This window comes from Ornithorhynchus anatinus, chromosome 3, assembly GCF_004115215.2.
Source record: "Ornithorhynchus anatinus isolate Pmale09 chromosome 3, mOrnAna1.pri.v4, whole genome shotgun sequence".
Classification (NCBI taxonomy): Eukaryota; Metazoa; Chordata; class Mammalia; order Monotremata; family Ornithorhynchidae; genus Ornithorhynchus; species Ornithorhynchus anatinus.
In genome coordinates, this window is record NC_041730.1 from 50,689,857 (window position 1) to 50,711,505 (window position 21,649).

General features: G+C 60.3%; 1 protein-coding gene across 4 annotated transcripts; it reads left to right on the forward strand.

Moving 5' to 3' along the window:
• The first annotated feature begins 8,066 nt into the window (after window positions 1–8,066).
• On the forward strand, window positions 8,067–19,886 carry C3H9orf24 (chromosome 3 C9orf24 homolog). 4 transcript variants are annotated; one of them, XM_039911478.1, is made up of 7 exons: window positions 8,067–8,276; window positions 9,900–10,047; window positions 11,166–11,288; window positions 12,206–12,287; window positions 13,565–13,778; window positions 16,491–16,577; window positions 19,687–19,886. In XM_039911478.1, exons 1-6 carry the CDS (start codon window positions 8,142–8,144, stop codon window positions 16,575–16,577), a joined length of 789 nt encoding a protein of 262 aa, XP_039767412.1. In that variant the 5' UTR covers window positions 8,067–8,141; the 3' UTR covers window positions 19,687–19,886. The 4 variants fall into 4 exon arrangements, with proteins under 4 accessions (XP_039767412.1, XP_028916201.1, XP_028916200.2 ...); XM_029060368.2 differs by having other exon boundaries at window positions 11,176–11,288; XM_029060367.2 differs by having other exon boundaries at window positions 11,176–11,288; window positions 13,565–13,773.
• Window positions 19,887–21,649: the final 1,763 nt, after the last annotated feature.

The following is a 21,649-nucleotide window of genomic DNA, read 5'->3' on the forward strand; positions in this document are numbered from 1 at the left end:
GTCAGAGGGCACGGCCCTGCGACTCCCCGGCCCCCCTGACGGGGCCTCCGTGGGCATAGCCGAGTGAGGGATTCGGTCCGCGCTGAACCTTTGGGGCAGAAACGAGCCCGGACCCCAGCTCCCCAGCAGTCCCCAGTCCTCTGCCAGGAGGGAAGAGGGACAGCCACCCTCCGCGCCCCTCGCCAGGGCACCCAGCCCGGCCCACCACCCCCGGGGGAATCTCCAATTGCCATCCCAGCAGGCTTGCTTAAGTTGTTTTTTTTCCTTTCCCCCCCTCAAAGCCGGGAGACTAATGCCGTTGCTTTGCTTCTTTCTAAATGACTTCTCCGTCCCTCCCCTCTCCGCCATCCGCTCTGGTGCTCGGGGGCCGGAGTCATCTGGGAGGGCTCGGTTCCCGTCGGGTTTGGCTGCGGCCCAGCTTGCCCTCCGCCCGCCCCCGGGGGAGACGCCCCTGGCCTGGCGGTCAGAGCCGCTTCGGGCGGCACCTGCAGCCCAGGGGGATGGGACAGGGATTTGAGGGCTCCCAGCCTGCCGTTTCCCTCCCTCCCTCTGTGCCCCCACTTTCTCTCTATTTCTCTCCCTCCCATGTCTCCATCTCTCTCTGTGTCTCTCCACCTCTCTCTTCCTCTTCCTCTCTAGTTTAGGGGGGCGGACAGATCGCAGGAGCTTCAGCGCCTCCGTCCCCTTCCCACTCCCCTGCGCTAACCTGGCTGAGGCCGGTGGAGAGCCGAAGGCCACTGGGGGGGCCGGCAGGGTAGCCCCGGCTGAGACCCTCCCCCCAGCTCCTCTCCGAGACTGGCAGCACCAGCCCAGACTTCACAGGGGAGGCTCAGGAGTTGGGACCGGAACACTGTTATCATCCCAGCTGCCATGCCGGCCTAGAAAACAAGGCTTTGCTTTCTCCTCGCTCCGTGCTTTGTGTCCGTAGGGTTCGTGCAGGGGGGGAAAGGACGAGAGGAGACCCAACACGGAGGGGTCAGAGCCGTCACCGGGCCGGCCGTGTCCCCCCGGTCCCCGCGCCCCCTGCCCAGGACCTGTGCCGTCCGCAGGTGTGTAAACTAGACCCACACGTGTGGCAGAGGACTTGCCCAGTTTGGAGGCAGGTGTGGGGAGGGGAGAGCTCAGGGCAAGTTGGCCTGGGGGACGTGGCTGGGGCCACGAGCTAGATTTCCTTCCCGCCACCCAGCGTTCTGTTTGCAACCCTGGAAACCAGAGCTCCGAGGGATAGGGATGGCCACCGCTAGACCAGCCGTCAGGCCCGGGACTCGCCCCCGGAGGGGCAGGATTGGGAAGTCTGGATCGCCTCCCTCCGGGAGGGACTGTGGGTACGTCTGCTGTGCCCTAGCCATTTCCCCGTCCCCCCGGTGCCCTGCCCAGTGACAGCGAAGCCAGACCGAGTGTGGGGTTGCTGCCGTCCCTCCTCCCCTCACACCCCTGCCCAGCTGGGGGGATGGCCCTCCTGGTTTCCTAGGGAACCGTGGGAGCTGGGGGTTGTATGAACGGGGGAGTCGGCCGACTCCTGGCCCTCTCCCTGATGCCCCCATCTCTGCCCATAACCCCTGAGCTGGGGGGATCTGCCCCGGGGCTGCAGCGTGTTGTTGCGATAGACCCGAGGGGGTCGGGGGGCTGGGGCACAGAGAGTCGCGACCACGGGTGTGGGAGGATGCAGACGTGTCCGTCGTAGTACGGCTTGGCTTCCCGGGCCCGGGCGCCCTCCCCTGTCATCCTGCCTGAAGCCCGGGGCCTGGACCGGTCCCGGCCCTGGAGGCCGCACGGAGGCGGATGGGGAGGGGACGGAGGCGACCTGGGCAGGATGACGGGGAGTGAAGTGAAGGTCCAGGAGCCGTGGGAGGGGGGCGAATGCGGCCCCCTTTCCCCCCGCCCCCAACCTCACCCCTCCCGAGGGACCCCACCTCAAGGAATCACCTAGGCTGGGCCCGCCCGGCAGGGCCTCCGCGGGGGAGAGCAGTCGGAGGCGGGGGTGGCCCCGGGAACAGAGACCAAGCACCCCACTGCCGTGCCACCGCCCTAGTGGGTAGAGCCCGGGCCTGGGAATCAGAAGGACCTGGACTCTAATCCCGGCTCCGCCACATTTCTGCTGTCTGACCTTGGGCGAGTCACTTCACTTCTCCGGGCCTCCATCCCCTCATCTGTACAATGGGGATTAAGACTGCGAGCCCCGTCGGGGGGGAGCTGTGTCTGATCCGATTACCTTGTATCTACCCCAGCGCTTAGAGCAGTGCTTGGCGCATAGCGCTCAACGGGTACCGCAATTATTATTAATTATGAAACCAGGTGTCCAGCTCCAACCTCAGCCTCCACAGCCTGGCCGTCAGGGTGGGGGTGCCGAGGCCCGGGAGTAATCCCAGACCCAGGGCGCCACCCGGCGAGGGCCCTGGGCTTCTCCGTCTCTCCTGCCCTTTGCCCCCCAACTCCCCGCGGGGGCCCTTTCAGGTGTCAGGTCCTCATTTAATCGAGCCATGGAGTGGCCAGGCGCCCCTCCCGCATCCCCAGTCCTCCCCTCTGCCCTTTCAGCCCAGAGGAATGTAAGGGCCATCCTAGAAACGTCTCCACTCCGGGAGGCCGGAGGCCCCCACCCTGCCCGACCGGGGTGAAGGACACTCCGTGGCTGGCGTAAGGTCCAAGGAGGTGGTGTAGGGCCTTGGGGGGTGGGGGTGAGAAAGAGCAGACTGGCCCTGAGGCGTCCGGGGAGAGAGAGGCCTCCCTTCCATGAGGTGGGCTGTCAAAGAGCAAAGTGGGAAGTTACCCCCCGCCACGTACGAGCATGTCAGGGCTCAGTCCTGGCAACCTCCGGGATCGGTACCCCGTAGCCCCGGCACCTCTGAGATCAGCGCTCCATAGCCCTGGCACCTTTGGGCCTCGAAATGATTACGTGTCTCAACTGCAAAATTATACACCATTCCACTGTCCGCTCCATTCCAGCCTGCCTTGGTCAAGATTGCCCTGGAGGGGTCGGGGCGGGGGGGGAGGGGGTGTCACTCTCAGAGGAGCAGGGGAGGGGGTGCAGTCCCCGTCCCAGCCCCTCTCCGTGCCGGTCCTTGTGCCCCGTCCCGCCCTCCCTCGAGCAGGAGCGGCCCAGGTTCTGGAGAGGGTGAGTTAGGGCGATCCCGGGAGCCAGGAAGTCTGGGCCGCTCTGAGCGGCACAACCAAAATGCCCACTGTGCCACCCCACCCCAGCATGGCACCTCCCGGCTGAGCACACCCGCCCCGGCCCCTCCTCGGCTCTGCCCTCCCAAAACCGGGCACCCCTTGCCGCTCCTCCTCACCCTCGCCCGCCCACCGCAGCCCCGCCTCCTCCCCACCCGGCCCCCGGAGCCCCGCGTCCGTCCCGTCCGTCCCGTCCGTGTAGCGTGCTGCCTTAACCCAGCCGTCCCGTTGACCGTCGGTCCTCTTCCTCCGGAGCGTCCAGTCTCTGCAGTAATTTATTTGAGAGAAGATGTGTTTTTTGGAGACATGAAACGTGTATAATATTTTTTTAACATTTCCATTGCAGTATTTATCATTGTTACTGGTTGTGTGTAGTGTAACATAATTAACGATATTAAAAAGCGTACGTATGAAGCGCGTCCCCCCCCAACCCCCCGCCCCCGGCTCCTTCTCATTGGGCACGAAGGGGAGGGAGAGGGGACGGGGGTGGTTGGCAGGAAGCTGAGCTTGCAGGCAGGACGCCTGGGTTCTGGTCCCAGGTCAGCATCGAGACCCAGGACAGATCGGTGCCCCATCTGGGATGGCTCCATCCAGGCCACTCTCCCGGCCTGAAACGCCATTCGCCGGCACACCTCTCCTCGTGCTGTCCCGATAGCGAGAGCCCTGAGCCTCAGTTTCCTCATCGATCCATCGATCAGCCGTATTCACGGAGTGCTAACTGCGTGCAGAGCACGGCACCGAGCACTTGGGAGAGGACGACGTAACGGAGTTGGGAGACGTGTCCCCTGCCCACGAGGAGTTTACAGATATTAAAATACACTGCGGATGTGTACAGAAGTGCTTGTGGGGGCGGAGGGTGGGGTGAACAGAGAGTACAGATCGAAGTCGGAGGGTGGCGTAGAAGCGGGAGGAGGAGAAGTGAGGGCTAGGTTGGGGAAACTGTGATTTTAATACATTTGGAAGGTGGAGAGTCTGTCGGATATGAAGAGGGAAGGAGTTCCAGGCCAGAGGCGGGATGTGGGGGTGAGGTCAGCGACGAGCTAGACGAGATCGAGGTACAGCGAGTAGGTTGGCATTAGAGGAGCGAAGTGCGCGGGCTGGGTTGCAGTAGGAGAGTAGTGAGACGAGGTAGGAGGGGGCGAGGTGATGGACCGCTTTCGAAACGAGAGTCAGTCTGTTGTGGAGGTGGAAGGACAAACACCGAAAGTTCTTGAAGAGTGGGGAAACATGGACCTAATGTTTCTTTTCTTTTTTGTAGAAAAATGATCCAGACAGCATTGTGAAATGTGGACTGCAGTGGGGAGACAGGAGGGAGGGAGTTCAGCAAGGAGGCTGATGGAGAAGTCGAGGCAGGATAGGACGAGTGCTTGGAGCAGCATAGTAGCCGTCTGGATGGAGAGGAAAGGGTGGATCTTAGCGATGTCGTGAAGGTAGAACCCATAGGATTTGATGACAGATTGACTATGTGGGTTGACTGAGAGAGATAAGTTGAGGATACTGCCAAGGTTATGGATTCGTGAGACGTGGGGGATGGTCTACAGCGATGGGAAAGCTGGGGAGGCCGGGGTTTGGGTAGGAAGATGAGGAGTTCTATTTTGGACATGTTAAGTTTGAGGTGGCGGCGGGACATCCAAGTAAAGATATCCTGAAGGCTGCAGAGGAGGAGGGAGGTCAGGGCCGGAGAGATGGGTCTGGAAATCTTCCAACTAGGGATGGTACGTGAAGCTGTGGGAGTGAATGAGTCCTCCAAGGGAGTGGGTGTAGTTGGAGAGTAGAAGGGGACCCAGAACTGAGCTGTGAGGGACCCCCACAGTGAGGGGGTGGGAGGCAGAGGAGGAGCCCACGGAAGAGTTGGAGAACGGGCAGCCGGAGCGATAGGAATAGAAGCAGGAGAGGACCTCGTCAGTGAAGGTAACGATTACGGGGGCGGGGGCGGGGGGGGGGGGTCCACAGTGTCACAGACAGCTGAGAAACTGAGGAGGATTAGGATGGAGAAGGGGCATCGTCGGTGGCCTTTGAGAGGGCAGTTTCCACAGAGTAAAGGGGTTGGAAGGCAGATTGAAATAAGTCAAGAAAAGAACGGGAGAAGTAGAGGCAGTGGTGTAGACAATTTAGGGGAGGAGTTCGGAGAGGAGCTGGGGTGACAACTGGGGGGAGCTCTGGGTCAAGGGAGGTTTTGTGTTTTCTTTTAGGGTAGGGGAGACGTGAGCACGTTTCGGGGAAGAAGCCATGGAGAGCCAACAGTTGCCCGTAGCAGTTAGGGAGAGAAGAAGGGAGGGGGCAGATAAGGTGCGAAGGGACGAGATCAGAGGGGCGGATTTTGAAAGGAGGCAGGAGATGTCCTCTTGAGATACTCCCGGGAAATACGGGAAAGTCGAAGCGGGGGCAGGAGAAGGGGGGCACCGGAGAGGAGCGGGGGAGATTTTGGGGAGATCGTGGCTGTAGAACTGCAATTCGGTACTTGTCCTTCCTCCCCCTAAGACCGTGAACTCCATGCGGGACAGGGACGGTATCTCACCCGATCATCTCGTATCTACCCCGGTGCTCCGGACGGTACTCGGTACCCACTCGGCACTTAACAGAGGTCACCATTCTCTTGACTGGGTAACAGGTGAATATAAAATCAGCAAATAAAATAACCGAGTTAGAACCTCGAAGCGGATGAACGTGGACTACGAAAAGAGAATAAAATGCTTCATTTCTTAAATAGCAACATGTGATGTGAACTACGAGCCGACCTATATTTTCCCATATGCTACTAATATTTAAGCCAACCCTAGGTTACTTTAGAGGGACAGGGGCTGTGATAAATTCCCACCTGTGTATTTTCTTCCAGCCCTCGAGTACCGTGTTGTGCACCCAGTAAGCGCTTAATAAATAGTATTACTATTACTAGTGTCCTGAATCCAGAATTTGTAACGCAGCCGAGAGCCGCGGCAGTGCCCCGAGGTTCCACGGGCGGGCGGCTCGACCGGCCGCCCGGACGGCTCGGCCCACCGGGTCTCTTCCCTTTCTGGTCGCCCGCCCTCCGGCCTGCCCGTCTGCTCCTCCAGTGCCAACCCTCTCACTGTGCCTCCATCTCGTCGATCTCGCCGCCGACCCCTCGCCCACGTCCCGCCTCTGGCGTGGCTTCACTGACACGGCCCTCTCCCGGTTCTCTTCCCATCCCTCTGGCTGCCCGTTCTCCGGCGCTCTCGGGGTTTCCTCCTCCGCCTCCCACCCCCTGACTGTGGGGGTCCCTCGGAGCCCAGATCCAAAAGTTACTTACCCCGCCACATACCCAGAGCCTTATCGAAAGCACAAGGGGCCGTCCCTGAATAAACCCTCCTTTCCTCTTCTCCCACTCCCTGCTGCGTCGCCCTGACTCGTTCCCTTTATTCGTCCCCCTTCCCAGCCCCACGGCACTTAGGTGTACATCTCCGTAGAGATGTATGTACATCTTATGTACATACCTGTTTATTTGTATTAATGTCCCTCTCCCCCTCTAGGCCGTCCGCTCACTGTGGGCAGGGAATGTGGGCGTTCACCGTCATAGTGTCCTCTCCCAAGCGCTTACCGTTTTGCATACAGTAAGCGCTCGATAAATGCGACGGACTCGGGCCTGCCCGTCTGCCCTCCTTACCCGTCCGACCCGGCTGGCCACAGACTCCTCATGTGGGTGGCACGTGCCCAAGGTGGCACTCTGGGGCCCGTAGCCCCCAAAAGCCTCCAAGCCCGGGCACGGAAATTGCAACATCTGCAACCCAGCGATGATTTCCGTGACTCCAAGCCTGCCGATTTTCATGTTGCATAGCCACCGCCCCGGTCGCGCTGCCCACCTCCCGCTGGCCAGGGCTGCTCTAACGGGCCCAGGACGTGCCAGGACTGACATACGGTCAGCCTACCTTAAGAGCATTGTGGCGTGGGGCTCTGACGGCTCTCTCGGAACCCGGGACCATCAGGACCCTGTCCAGCTGTCCATCGCTTGCCCGCCCATCTGCCTGTCTGCCCATCTGCTTACGTGTCTGTTCCGTACACCTGTCGGTCTGCCCGTCTGCTTTGCTGCCAGCCTGTCTCCCCATCTGCTCGTCTGTTTACCATTAGTCTGCCTGTCTGCCCATCTGTTTAGCTGTCAGTCTGTTTGCCCATCTGCCCATCTGCATGCCTTTCTGTCTGCCCGTCTGCCCACTCGCGACCCTGTCAGTCCGTCCGCGTGCGTGCACGCCTCTGAAATTGGGCCTGCCGGTCAGTCTGGCCACCGTCTGCCGATCCTTCCGGCATCCGGCTCTCCGGTCTGCGGTACCGGAGAGGCTTAGCAGCTTTCCCCCACGCGCCTGCTTGTTTTCCCACCCCCCCCGTGCCTCAGTTCCTCTCCCTCAGCCCCTTCCGACCTTAGCCAGCCATCTGGGCTGGGCATCTCACGCCTGTGGGCCAGGCTCTGGACCCCGCATCTTGAGTTCCTGTGAGAGAGCAGAGCAGCGACACCCCTCAGGGAGCTTCCCGTTTGGCTGCGGAGACCGGACGGGCCCACTGACGGACCTCCAACCCGACAGACGCACAGAGCCAGGGTGGGAGGGAGCCGAGGGGAGGAGGGGATCAGGGATGGTCCTGGAGGCTAGTTCTGGGAAGGCTTCCCAGAGGAGGAGCCCTCTCGACCTGGGCCGTGAAAGGGGATGGGGAACAGGAGCGGGTCGGGGGCGGCGGTGGCCCGGGGACCGTCTCACGAAGAAGGGATGCTGAGGCCGGAGGTGAAGACAGGTCACTGGGACTGAAAGAAGTCTGGGAAGAAGAGGGTTGGAAGGTCTCCCCGGAAGTCCCTGAGGTTGGGCGGTGACATCACAAAGCGGGGCGGGAGGGGGGCAGGGAGAAAGGCAGGAGGGGGACTCTCGCTTCCCACACCAGCTACCCCGGTGGTCAGTGTGGCCTGGGGGAGGGGCCCACCCTGATGCTGGGGAGAGCCGGGCGGGTCCCCGGGAGGGCAGAGAGCCCCCACGATGTTCCTCTTTGCTCACAAGACCAAAACCCCCACCAGCACGTACACCGACTCTTACCGGGTCCCGTCGTCCATCAAGCAGTCGTATGAGGAGCCGCCCCTCAAGGCCTGGGAGGAGAACAAGTTTGTGACCCAGGTGAGTGGGGTGGGGGCTGGGAGGGGGGGCGGGGGGTGGGGCAGAGTTGGCGGGAAAGGCAGGAGACAAGGAGAGACAGGGCTCTAGGGTAAGACCCCAGGCCGTGGTCTTTTAGGGGGCAAGAGAGGGACACTCGCGGAGGAGCCCTTAGGGTCAAGACAAGTGCAGAGGAAACAGAGACCCTCGTTACGAGTGAACACGCAAGCCTTTTCCCCCTCTTACAGATACCCGGAGAGGCACACTGACGTTCCTACTGGCAACGATCGATGGATAAATGGCATTTATCGAGCGCTTACTGTGCGCAGAGCACTGTACTGACCGCTGGGCAGAGCACAGTGCAACGGGAATTTATAATCCGGAGGAAGAAACAGGGACGTATACGTACACGAGAAGCAGCCTGGCGTAGCTGATAGAGCCCGGGCCTGGGAGCCGGAAGGGCATGGGTTCTAATCCCGGCTCCTCCGCTTGTCTGCCGGGTCACCTTGGGCAAGTCACTTCGCTTCTCTGGGCCTCGGTTCCCTCATCTGCGAAATGGGGATCGAGACTCTGAGCCCCATGTGGGACGGGGATCGTGTCGACCCGACTGGCTTGTATCCACCCCGGCGTCGAGTACAGTGCCTGGCACACAGTAAGCGCTTAACAGACCCCGCTATTATCATCATTACTATATGGAGATTGACACTGACAGTCTCATAGCTATCTGTACGGATAATTCACCCCAACACAAAGCCGTTCGGGCTGGACCCCTCCCACGGAGGAGTCGGATTTGGTCACACCTCCGCCCCAACCTAAGAGGGTCTCGGCTTTCCGTGAGAGGGGTGACACCGAAGAATTGAGCAACATCGCCGTGGGGTTGGGAGACAGGTTGAATAAAGGGCAACGCGGAAGGAAGAGAGAGAAGAAGGAAGGAGGGCTTAGTCAGGGAAGGCCTCCTGGAGGAGATTTGAAAGTGGGGAGAGTAATCGTCCACGGGATTTGAGGAGGGAGGGCATTCCAGGCCTGAGTCGAGAAGCGGACGAAGGGTCGGCGGCGAGATAGAACAGATCGAGGCACAGTGAGAAGGTTGGCATTAGAGGAGCCGAGTGTGCGGGCTGGGTTGGGGTAGGGGAGTGGCGAGGTGAGGTAGGCGGGGGCGAGGGGATCGATTGCTTTAAAGCCGACGATGAGGAGTTTTTGTCTGCCGCGGAGGTGGATGGGGCAACCACTGGGGTCTCTTGAGGAGCGGGGTGACGCGACCTGATCGTTTTTGTAGAAGAATGATCCGGCCGGCAGAGTGAAGTACGGACTGCAGTGAGGAGAGACAGGAGGCTGGGAGGTCAGCGAGGAGGCTGAAACATGTACATAAGTGTGGTGGGGCTGAGGGAGCGGGTGAATAAGGGAGCAGATGAGGAAGCAAATCAGGGCGACGCAGAGTGGGAGAAAAGGAAACGCGCCGCGGTTCAGGGTGTCTGGGCCGGGCGTCGGTACTCCCGGGTTCCGTGTCCGGCCTCCCCTCCTTCCCCCATCCAAGGGCTGGGAGCACCGGGCGGGCCGAGCGCTGGGAGGACGGGGGCTCGGCCCGGCCCCTCATTCCCTCCTTTCCCTCCCTCCCTCCCTCCTTCCCCCCACCGGCCGGTGGCCCAGGGCCTGACTCAAATAGCGACGAAGAAGCCGGTGGAGCAGAGGCTGCTGGAGGGGATGACACAGCGGGCACCGAACCAGTTCGCCTCCCAACCCCCCATACCCAGCTCCGCCTACCTGCCCCACAAATACTGGATCTCCGAGGCCGAAGGTACCCCAGCCCCACTCCTGGAGGGGATTAGGCCCCAGGGTCGGGATCCGGGTTTGGGAGCCGGGGCGGGAGGGAGGAGGGACCGGGGCATCCGAGGACCTGGACCCGGACGAAGTCGAGTCACCTGCAGGACTCGAAGAGCCCGCTGAACAGGGGTCAGGGGTCAGAGAGATTTTTCTTCTGGGACAGGGTTGGGGGAGGCCTTCTCGGGGCGGAAGGAGGGGGTCTTGCTCCGCCCCCGCCTGGGAGTTTCACATCATCATACAGACCAATCGATCCGTGGTACTTACTGAGGACTCGCTGTCTGCTGTTTCGCAGAGCACTGTACTGAGCATTCGGGAGAGTACAATGCAACAGAATCGATGGACACAGTCCCTTTCCGCAGAGAACTTACAGGCGGGGAGAGACATTAATATGAGTAAATAAATTATGGATATGCACGTTAAGTGCCGTGGGGCTGAGAGCGGGGTGAATAACCGGAGCCGACCGAAGTGCAGAGGAAAAGTCACTAAAGCAGATTACAGGTGGGGGAAACGGAAGGGTAACGGGACGTGTACAGAGGTGCTGAGGGGCCGGGGAAGGAGTGAGTATCAGAGCGCTGAGGGGTTTACCCACCCAAGTCCCTAGGTGAGGCGTAAAGGTGAGAGAAGCAGCCCGGGCCTAGTGTTCAGAACACGGGCCTGGGAATCAGAGGAGCTGGGTTCTAATCCCGTCCGCACCACTTGTCTACCGCGTGACCTTAGGTGTCAACTGACTTCTCTGTGCCTCAGGTCCCTCGTGGGCCAAGTGGAGATTTTGTATCTTAATACACTCAGCACTTAGTACCGTACCTGGCACATAGCGAGCGCTTACCGAATACCACCCTTATTATCAGAGACCAGCTCTGAGCACGATGAAGTCCACCGGGGGAGGGTGCGAGCAGGGGCCGGCTGCTGTCGAGGCTGGGCCGCCTCCCTCTCTCAATCCGGGTGGTCTTCCCCAAGGTGAACCTTGAGGCAGATCGCCCGCCGGGGGCCTGGGCTGGGAGAAGAGCGGGCGGCTCGGGTCGCCCGGAGGCCGAGGGGGAAGGCCGGGTCGGCGGCGGTGCCAAGACCCCTTTCTCTTCCTTTGCCCCCTGGGCGCGGGCAGAGAGGTTCAACCCGGTCTTGGAGAACGGGGACAGGTACGCGATGTGGAGGACGGGACCCGACAACAGCGTCGGCTGGAACCGCTACTCCTCTCACCTGCCGCCCCTGCCCAAGGTCGGTCGATCTGCCCACCCTCCAGCCCTCCCCGGGACGGGCTCCCCAGGGCGGGGGGGACCCGACCATCTGGGAGACCCCTGCCCCCTTGCCGTCCCGCACCATCTCTCCCTCCCCCTGAGCTGGGGCCGGGTTTTTTTGTGCAGGAAGAGATAACTCCTTCATCCCTGCACTGCTCCCGGTTGCTAAGTGAACGAGCCAGCGGAGGGGGAGAATCGGGGGCGGGGGAAGAGGCCTGCGAGAAAGGAGGCAGTCGGGGGTGGGATCAGGGCGTCAGTGCCAGTCGAGAAAAGGCCTCAGTCTCCCCATCTGTGAACTGGGTTTGAAGACTGCCCGGCAGAGACCCCTTCCCCTTGCGTGCCCCGGGACTGGGGCCCAGAGCCTGGGGTGGCGACCCCGGGGCGAGGGCGGTGGGAGGGATGAGAGCCTTCATTCATTTATTCGTTCAGTCGTATTTATTGAGCGCTCGCTGGGTGCAGAGCACTGTAGTGAGCGTTTGGGAGCGTACAATGCAACGGTGAACGGACGCATTCCCTACCCACAACGAGCTTACGGTCTGGGGGTCTGGGGAGCCTCTGTAGCTGGGGAGGGTCGGGTCCCCCCAGCTGGGAGGTCAGCGGGCCGGGAGCTGGGCCGGACGGCCGCGCTGTGCACCGGAGACGGAGGCGTCGGGTCCGAGGAAGGGGAGCCGGGCCCTGGCCCTGCCTCCTCCCCGAGGTCTGCAGACTTCGGGGGGCAAGGGTCCCTCCACGGTCCCTCTAAATGCCCCCTCGGACCAGGCGGGGCGGTGGGAGAGGGGCGTCTCCGGGACCCGGACCCCTAGCCGCAGGCCCCGCTGGAGCACCCACGGGGGCGGTTCCGTGAGGGGTGGGGGCTTCCCTCGTCCCACCCCGCTGAGCCCGCCCGACCCCGTCCAGTGGCAGGAAGCCGGCAGGGAGACGGTGTTCCGGCCGACGGCTCCGGACTATCCGCCCAAATCCGAACGGCAGAACGACTACGGTAAAGGGGCAGTGGGGGCGGAGGAAGAGGGAGGTCTGTGTACAGGAGGGAGACGGGTGGGTGTGGGTGAAAATCGCTTGAATGCGACTGTGCATACGTGGAGGTGTGAGAGGGTGTAGGGGGGATTCATTTAATCGTATTTATTGAGCGCTACCTGTGTACAGACCACTGGACCGCGCGCTTGGAAAGTACAATTCAGCAACAGAGACCATCCCCGCCCACACCGGGCTCGCGGTCTAGAAGGGGGGAGACAGACACTAAAATAAATACCTGACAGGTATCCGCATAAGTGTTGTGGGGCTGGGAGGCGGGGGTGAAGAAAGGGTCCAGGGCGACGCAGAAGGGAGTGGGAGAAGAGGAGGGCTTAGTCAGGGAAGGCCTCTTGGAGGAGATGGGCCTTCAATGCGGCGGGAGAGTGATTGTCTCTTGGATATGAGGAGGGAGGGAGTGCCAGGCCAGAGGCAGGACGGGGGCGAGAGGTGGGTGGCGAGCCAGGAGAGACCGAGGCACGGTGAGAAGGTTAACGTTAGCGGAGCAAAGTGCGCGGGCTGGGTTGGAGTAGGAGGGTAGCGAGGCGAGGTAGGAGGGGGGGGCGAGAGGATCGAGTCCTTTAAAGCCGGACGGTGAGGGGCGTCTGTCTGATGCGGAGGTGGGTGGGCAACCGCAGGAGTTTCTCGAGGAGGGGGTTGACGTGTCCCGAGCATTTTTGAAGAAGAATGATCCGGGCAGCAGAGCGAAGCGCGGACTGGAGTGGGGAGAGACGGGAGGCCGGGAGGTCAGCGAGGGGGCTGAATCAAGGCAGGTTAGGATGAGCGATCGGATTAATGTGGCAGCGGAAAGGAAAAGGCAGATTTTAGCGATGTCAAACTGCCAGGATTTAGGGGGACGTGGGCGCGGAGCTGTGTAGGGGGACGCGGGGGCGAGCCCACGGGTCTGGGGCCTACACGGATGTGTGCAAGCTCGTCGTGGGCAGGGAATGAGTCTGCTTATTGTCATATTGTCGTCTCCCAAGCGCTCAGTACAGTGCCCTGCACACAGTAAGCGCTCGATAAATACCACTGAATGAACGAACGAATGAGTGACCAGGGGTTTACGCGGGCGTGGTGGGGTGTAATTTATGTATTTGTATTGATGACTGTCTCCCCTCCTTAGACTGTAAGCTTTCGGTGGACGGGGAATGTGTCTGTTGCTGTACCGTACTCTCCCAAGCGCTCAGCACAGTGCTCTGCACAGAGTAAATCCGACTGCTGACGCTGTGTCTCTCCCTGGCCCCGCAGCCCCGGGGGAGCGAGAGGCGGTGGTGAACATGATCGACACCCTGTCCCGAAGCCAACTGCCGTCCATCCAGGTGCCCCAGCACGTCCCGGGCCGGCTGCCCTTCCAGGGCTACGGCAGCCGCTGTACCGGACGCCACTACTGCCTGCGCGGCATGGACTACTTCGTGGACGGCCCGCCCCCCAGCAGGCGCCCGCTGGGCCAGCAGACTGTAAGGTTCGCGGGGACTAACCGGCCCCCACCCACACCCTCTAGCCCCCACCGGTCCTCTTGACGATATTCGTTTAGCGCCTTCCACGTGCCCGGCGCCGTACTAAGCAGCGTGGCTGAGTGGCAAGAGCCCGGGCTTGGGAGTCAGAGGTCGTGGGGTCCCGGCTCCGCCGCTCGGCATCCGTGTGGCTTTGGGCAAGTCGCTTCGCTTCTCCGGGCCTCGGTTCCCTCATCTGTAAAATGGGGATGAAGGCTGTGAGCCCCACCTGGGAAAACCTCCTAACCTTGTATCTATCCCAGCGCTTAGAACAGTGCTTGGCACACAGTAAGTGCTTAACAGATACCATCGGTATTATTATTACTAAGCGCTAGGTTGGATACAGAGCGGGTCTGCGTGGGACGCGGACTATAACCCAACCTGATTACGTTGTATCTGCACCAGTGCTTAGAACAGTGCTTGTCACATAGTAAGCGCTTAACAAGTACCGTAGTTATTGATATTATTAAATCAAATCGGTCACAGCCCCTGTCCCGCATGGACCTCGCAGTCTTAATCCCCATTTTACAGATGAGGGGACTGAGGCCCAGGGAAGCGAAGTGACTTGCCCGAGGTGACACAACGGACAAGTGGCGGAGGCGGCATTAGAACCCACGGCTTTACTGTCCCTCCTTGGGGTCTGGACCGACCTTTTTCTTGCTAAACCCCCGGGGAGGGGTCCGAATGGCAAAGTCCCAAATGGCAGAGGGGTTGGGGGGGCGGGGTGGGGACCCGGGGCAGGGCTGGTAGACCCTGGGGGAGTTGGGGGAGGAAGAGGAGGGCCGAGCTCCCCCCCCCCGGGGTCAGCTGAGTCAGTCCAGGCCCTGGGTGGCAAGCACTGCCCGAAGGCAGGGGGTTGGATGAGATGAGATGAGATGGGGCAGAGACTGTGCCCGTGGATTGTCGTAGTCTACTCTCCCGAGCGCTTAGCACAGGGATCTGCACACAGTAAGCGCTCGATAAACACGATTGAATGAAAACCTGCCCAAAATGCCCATCCCGCCCCCGCCATCCTGTTCTGCAGGGTCTCTCACCCCCCTTCCTCTCTAAACGCCTTCCTCCATCTCTCCTACTGCAGTTTCCACTCCTCCTCCGTCAAGTCGGAGGCAGAATCTGGCAGAGGAAGCGGCGTGGCCGAGTGAAAGGAGCACAGGCCTGCGAGTCAGAGGCCCTGGGTTCCAATCCCAGCTCTGCCACTTGCCCGCTGGGTGACCTTAGACAAGTCACTCCACCTGTCCACGCCTCAGTTTCCTCAACTGTAAAAGGGGAGTCCAGTAGCTGTTCTCCCTCCTCCTTAGACCGGGAGCCCCACGTGGGGCAGGGACTGCGTCCAGCCCGATTAACTCGTATCTGCTACAGTGCTCGACGCGTAATAAGCACCTAATAAATACCGTCTAATAATAGCAGTAAGAAGAAGTGCATTCAGACCCCAGATCTCGCCCTATCCCTACCCTTCGGAGGCGGGGCGACCCTGACTCCACGTCCGGGACGGTAAAAGAGGGTAAAATCAAACCAGATCCCTCCCCCAACTCACATATCCCCCATATCCCCAACCCAAGTAGGATCCCTGGTGTCAAAAGACAATTGCTAATCTCACGGTATCTGTTAAGCGCTTACTACGTCAAGCAGTGTACAAAGCGCTGGGGTAGAGGCAAGATGGCCAGGTCCAACACGGGGCTCGCAGTCTAAGCTGGAGGGAGAACAGGTATCGGATCCCCATTCTGCAGATGAGGAGACGGAGGCACAGAGAAGTTCAGCAACCTGCCCAAGGTCACACAGCAGACAGGCGGTCGAGCCGTGATTACAGCCCGGGTCCTCTGGCTCCCAAGCCTGGGCTCCGTCCACAAGGTCACTCTGAGATCCCTCCTGCTCACGCAGGGTAAAACGGCACTCTCCCAAGAAGCCGTTCTCCCCACGGAGAGCGGCCGCTGGGCCGGGCCCGCGTAGACGCCTACCAGGTCTGGGTTGGGTGAGGGTGTGTTGGGTGTCCCGGCCCCCGCCCAGCCCCCCCGACCTCTTTTCCCGCCGCCTCCCGGAGGCTTCAAAGGCTAGGAGCTGACAGTCTTCATTCATTCAGTCGTTTATCGAGTGGTTTCTGTGTGCAGAGCCCTGTACCGAGCGCTTGGGAGAGTGCAATACCACAATAAATAAACACATTCCCCACCCACGACGAGCTTACGGTCTAGAGAGGGTGGGCTCTTCTGTCCTTGGGTGGATCAAACCCCACCAGACTGAAGGCAGCGGGCCGGTTCGGTTGACCGTCGTTTCTCCAGCCGGCCCCAGACTCCGAACCCCTCTCGGATAGACTTGTGCCTCGCCCCGACTTGCTCCTTTGAAATTCTTTCCCCCTCCCATCCCCACGGCCCTTGTGTACCTAGCTGTGATTTATTCATTTGTATCGATGTCTGTCTCCCCGGCTGTAGCCCGTCGGCTCGTTGCGGGCAGGGAATGTGTCTGTCTGTAGTGGCAGTGTCCTCTCCCGAGCGCTTAGAACGGTGCTCTGTCACAGGGAGCGCTCGATAAATCCGACTGAATGACTGAATAGCCAACTGGACTTTGAGGGCCCCAGGAATCTCCCTGATCAGGGAGCCTGTGGGGTTACGGGGGGCGGGGGGAAAGCCAGCCGGGCTGAAGGGGCTGGCTCTGATCAACGATTAACCTGTCCTGTCCTTGTCTTTCAGGAGTGCCCCCCCATTCAGCCTCAGGTCAAAGATACGCTGTGCTGCCTCAACCCTCCCTCCATCATCCTTCCCCTATGCCAACCTTAAGTAAGCTCTTTGTGCTTTCTGTCTTTCGATCCCTCCGACCGTGCCGGTCCCAAGACCCAGGGCCCCGGGAGGGAGGATTTTCTGCCTTTCCCTTTGCATTTGCCCTGCTCGGCATTCTTCTAACCTTACTAGTAACGATGGTATTTGTTAAGCAGGCCGGTGCCAGGCACTGTACTAAGCGCTGGGGTGGATACGGGCAAATCCAACAGTCCCTGCCCCACGTGGGACTCGCAGTCTCAATCCCCATTTGACAGATGAGGTGAGTGAGGCCCAGGGAAGCCAAGTGACTGGCCCAGGGTCGCGCGGCAGGCAAGGGGTCGAGCCGCCTTTAGAACCCGGGTCCTCACGTGCTCTTTCTACTAGCCCCAGTGAGTGCGGAGCACTGTCCTGAGTGGGTGGGAGCGGGTAAGCCAGCAGCCCGGAACACATCCCCCTTGGAGACCTTGGAGAATCTTCGGTCTGAAGCTCAGCTGAGAACTGAGCAACGAAACTTATCGGACGCAACGCCGATCCTCCCTTCCTGCCCCCGGTGTCAGGGTCGCCCTAACTCTGGATTGTAGGAGGGATGATCCACGTGCAAACAAGACAAGCTCCGGACCAAGGATTCCTGAGAAGATAGGGAGGCCCCGTTGCGGGGGGAAGGAGGGGAAGGGTCACAGAGCAGCAGTGTGGCAACTGGAAAGAGCCCGCGCCTGGGAATCAGAGAACCTGCCATGTCACCTCTCGGCTGTGGGTGACCAAATCACTTAACTTCTCCGTGCCTCAGTTCCTCATCTGTAATTTGGGGTAAATCCTCCCCCCGCCTAGCTAGACTCTGACCCCCACGTGGGACGGGGACTGTGTCCAACCTGATTATCTCGGAGAAGCAGCGTGGCTCGGTGGAAAGGGCCCGGGCTTGGGAGTCGGAAGTCGTGGCTTCTAATCCCGGCTCCCCCACCTGTCAGCTGTGTGACTTTGGGCAAGTCGCTTCACTTCTCTGGGCCTCAGTTCCCTCACCTGGAAAATGGGGATTAAGACTGCGAGCCCCACGTGGGACAACGTGATGACCTTGTATCTAACCCAGCGCTTAGAACAGTGCTTGGCACAGTAAGCGCTGACCAATACTATTAGTATTATTACTGTATCAACCCCAGTGCTTAGTACAGTGCTCGGTCCAAAGTAAGTGCTTAATAAATACCATAATTATTCTCATCCAGTTCTTCACTGTCCCCCGCCATCTTTACCGGACCTGGATCTTCATTCATTCATTCATTCATTCATTCATTCGTGCTTATTGAGCACTCACTGTGTGCAGAGCCCCGTACCAAGCTGATGCCACCGAGGCCCTGGTCCCGCCTCCTGAGCGTGAAGGGAGGAGTGTAAACTGCAGTAGGAGGGACTGAGGTTAGAAGAATGCCGAGCAATGCAAACGGAAAGGGAAAAAGCAGTTAGAGCTATACGCTGTAACAAACAGACACATTCCCCGCCCGCATCGAGCTGTTGAGATCACTATGCCAGGCTAGGTGGGCACCTGGCGTCAGGGAATGATGGGGGAGGAGGGCAGAGGGGATTGGGTTGGGGGCGGGAGAGTCCCGAAGAGTTTGGGAATAGATCGGATTGGGAGGATTGGAGAGAAGGACCTTGTGCGAACCAGCGTCGAGAAAAGCGTCCGGGCCTGAGAGCCAGAGGACCTGGATTCTAATCCCGGCTCTGCCACTTGCCTGCTGTTTGACCTTAGGCAAGTCACTTCACCTCTCTGGGCCTCAACTGCAAAATGTGGATTTAAAACCTGTTCTCCATCCTCCTTAAACTGTTCCCTCATCCCGGAAAACGGGGATTAGGACACCGAGCCCCCGATGGGAAGGGACTGTGTCCGACCTGATTAGCTTGTGTCTACCCCGCAGTACCTGGCACCTAGTGAGCGCTTATCAAATGCCATTAAAAAAACACAACGGTCGATAGACGTGATCCCTGCCCTTAAGCGGCTTACGGACATTAAAATAAATGACAGAGAGGGGAAGCGGCAAAGCAGAGGGATACGAACGAAAATGCCGTTTGGCTGTTTTTCTATTTCCTCCGATCCAGTCCCATGATTACTCGGCTTATCGGCGTCTGAGACGGAACCCGATCCAAGGCTTTTTGAAAAATCTGAATGTGTTATGCCCCCCCATTTCCCCCTAGCCACATCCTGGCCGAACCCTTCAAAGACTTTCCTGCAGATTCGTGAGACACAACTTCCCTTTGGCGAAGCCATGTGGTCTTCCCACCAACGGCGTGATTTTGCCTGTTCCCTGCCCCGCTTTCCCACCCTGTAACCACGGTCAACTTCCTTGGCCTGACCATTTTTAAATGCTATTTGTTAAGCTCCTACCGTGTGCTAGGCACCGTACTAAGCACCGGGGCAGACACCAGATAATCGAGTTGGACGTCGTCCTTGTCCCACGTGGAGCTCACAGTCTTAATCCCCGATTTACAAACGAGGTAACTGAGTCACAGAGGAGTTAACAGACTTGCCCCAGGACACACAGCAGACAAGTGGCAGAGCTGGGATCAGAACCCAGAGCCTCTGACTCCCAAGTCCACCTTCTTTCCACACCAGGTCACGTGCAGCTTGTCATTTTCCTTCTCCTTTGAGGAGGGACCCTTAAGATGGGGGTTCTATTTTTTTAGGCTAGAGAGGAAGGGGCCGCTGACCTAAGTCTACTCCCGAATCAGTCAGGGGTATTAAGCGCTTACTGAGCGCACAGCACTGGACTAAGCATTCAGGAGAGTACAATTAGAGTTGGCAGATATGTTCCCAACCGCAAGAAGCTGGGGAAGACGGGCATTAAAATAAATAAATACATTAAGATGTGGATTTTGGAAGGGGAGCCAGCCTGGAGTGCAGAAGGAAGGGGGCATCGGTTCATCCATTCATTCGATCGTATTTATCGGGCGCTTACCGTGCGCACGGCACTGTACTAAGCGTTTGGGAGAGGACAGTATCTCAACCAACGGACACATTCCTGCCCACAAAGAGCTCACAGACCAGGGCCGGGTGGGGGAGATCCACGGGATGGGGGCGGGGGAATTTGGGGCATCGCTAATCCCGGAGCCTCCCGGCTCTGTGTCACCCCCTTCCCCCCCGCAGGTGGGATTTGAGTCACTTCAAGTTTTGCGGCCCCCAGAGAAACAGCTTCATCATCCACCCGGACTTCGTGTCAGAAAAGCTGCCCCCGCCTGTGCCCTGCTGCTGGTAGAGCCTGCCTGCCCACCTGCCTACGTGGTCCACGGGGTCCCTGGGCCCGGGGACGGAACCGAGCCTAATAAACGACTCGCCACCGTCCCGAGGAGCTGCCGCGACTGCCTGTGCTCCCCTGGGCCGCCCGCCGCGCCCAGAGCCCAGCGGGGCCCCGAGCGTGGCGGGGAGAGATCATCCCACCGCCTTTTCCTTTCAGCCCCGGGTTGGGGGGCTCCTCTCCCACTGGTGGAAACCTCCACTTGACCTCCGCCCTGGTTCAGGTGACTGTCGCCCAGACCCAGGATCGCCTCCCTGCCCCTGCCCCTTCCCCCCCGGGAAAAACCGAGCAGCGGGGGTGGGTGTCGTGGAGGTAGAGTGTCTCGGGGTCCTCCGGCCTGTCTGGTCTGAACCAGTCGGAGCTCAAGTGGAGCGGGCCAGCTCCCTGTGGAAGGCAGGGGGTAAAGGGAGGTAGAAGAGGAGGGGTGGAGGCCCCATCTCTTCCTCTATTTACCATGCGAAACCTCTTCCCCTAGGAGGAAAGGGGATGTGAGAGATTTCTGGAGAGGACGGGGGGGCTGGAACGGGACCAGTTCCGACCAAGACACCAAGCCCCCCTCTGCCGGTCTCAGTAGGCCGAGCCTCTCCCCCACATTCCCTTGCTCCCCAGCTGTCGTGTTTCCACTGCCCCTCGGAGACAGGCTCTGAGGCCCCCCCCTCCCCCGGCAGAAAACGAGCACAGGATGCGGGGCGGGGGGCCGAGGGGGTCGCCGAGCCGCTCCCGTCAGAGAATGACCGGGCCCGAGCACGCAGCTTCGACCCGGTTGAAGCCGAGCCAGGCTCGAGGCGGAGACCGGATCTAGGGACCCCCAGACTTTCGGCGACCCCGGGACTTCAAAGCGATGGCGGGGGCCGGGGGCGGGGGGCCCTCCAGCAGGGGCTGGGGGAGTGGGGAGCCTGGCTCCTCGGACCAGGGACCTGAGCTTGTTTGCTACGGTTCTTCCCTCTCGCCCTTCCCCCTCTGCAAACTCTGCCGCCTCCCGGTCAAGGCCCCGTTGGCCTCCGCTGCTCTTGGCTCAGGAACCCGGGACCCAGGAGGTCGCCCGCCCAGCACCTTCCGTGTCGGGCTGGGCCAAGGAGCGGCGGACGGTGGATCCCTCCCCGCCCAGTCCCCCGCGGTCCCATCAGATGCTTCCTTTCCATCAGAGTCCGTTCGATTCCAAAGAAGGCCCGGAAAAACCAGCAGCCTGAACCCCCTCACCCCTTGCCAGCTGCTCATGGCCCTCATCCTCCCGCTGACGCGTTCCTGGCCCTCTCCCAGGTTGGACGGAGAGACTCGCAGCGGGCCGAGGGGCAGGGTCTTCCGTGATCCCTGGGCCTCGGTCACCTCCTCTGTAAAATGGGGATTAAGGACGTGAGCTCCCACGTGAGACGGGGCTCTGTCCCACCGGATTCACTTGCACCTACCCCAGCGCTTAGAACACGGCTTGGCGTCGAGGAAGCGCTTGACGAGTACCATGATAATCATTATTATTCTAAAAGTATACGGATATAATGGATATTATATATTATAATGTATTATTATGATTCCGCCCCCAAATCGGCTGGCGCCCTGTTGACAAAATCTGGGTACCCTCCCCCTCCCGGCTCCAGCTCCCGGGAAGGTCGGAGGACAGGACCAAGGTCTCCCGGCTAAAATTAGCCTGCTAAAAAGGGAGCTGAGGCCGCAGATGCGGCTGCAGAAAATAGCTCCCCGTGCTGCGACCTGCCTCCCTCCCCCCTGCCCCTCAGTCATCCATCCATTCGATCGTACCGATCGAGCGCTTACTGCGTGCAGAGCACCGGACCGAGCGCTCGGAAGGCGCAGTGGGGCCGC

What these genes read in the sequence shown, in the direction of transcription:
- C3H9orf24 (XM_029060368.2), top strand. Translation starts at nt 8,142, where the DNA reads ATGTTCCTCTTTGCTCACAAGACCAAAACCCCCACCAGCACGTACACC. An exon ending in CTGGATCTCCGAGGCCGAAG is followed by an intron (nt 10,048 to 11,175) that starts GTACCCCAGCCC and finishes GGGCGCGGGCAG; the next exon opens with AGAGGTTCAACCCGGTCTTG. An exon ending in ACCTGCCGCCCCTGCCCAAG is followed by an intron (nt 11,289 to 12,205) that starts GTCGGTCGATCT and finishes GACCCCGTCCAG; the next exon opens with TGGCAGGAAGCCGGCAGGGA.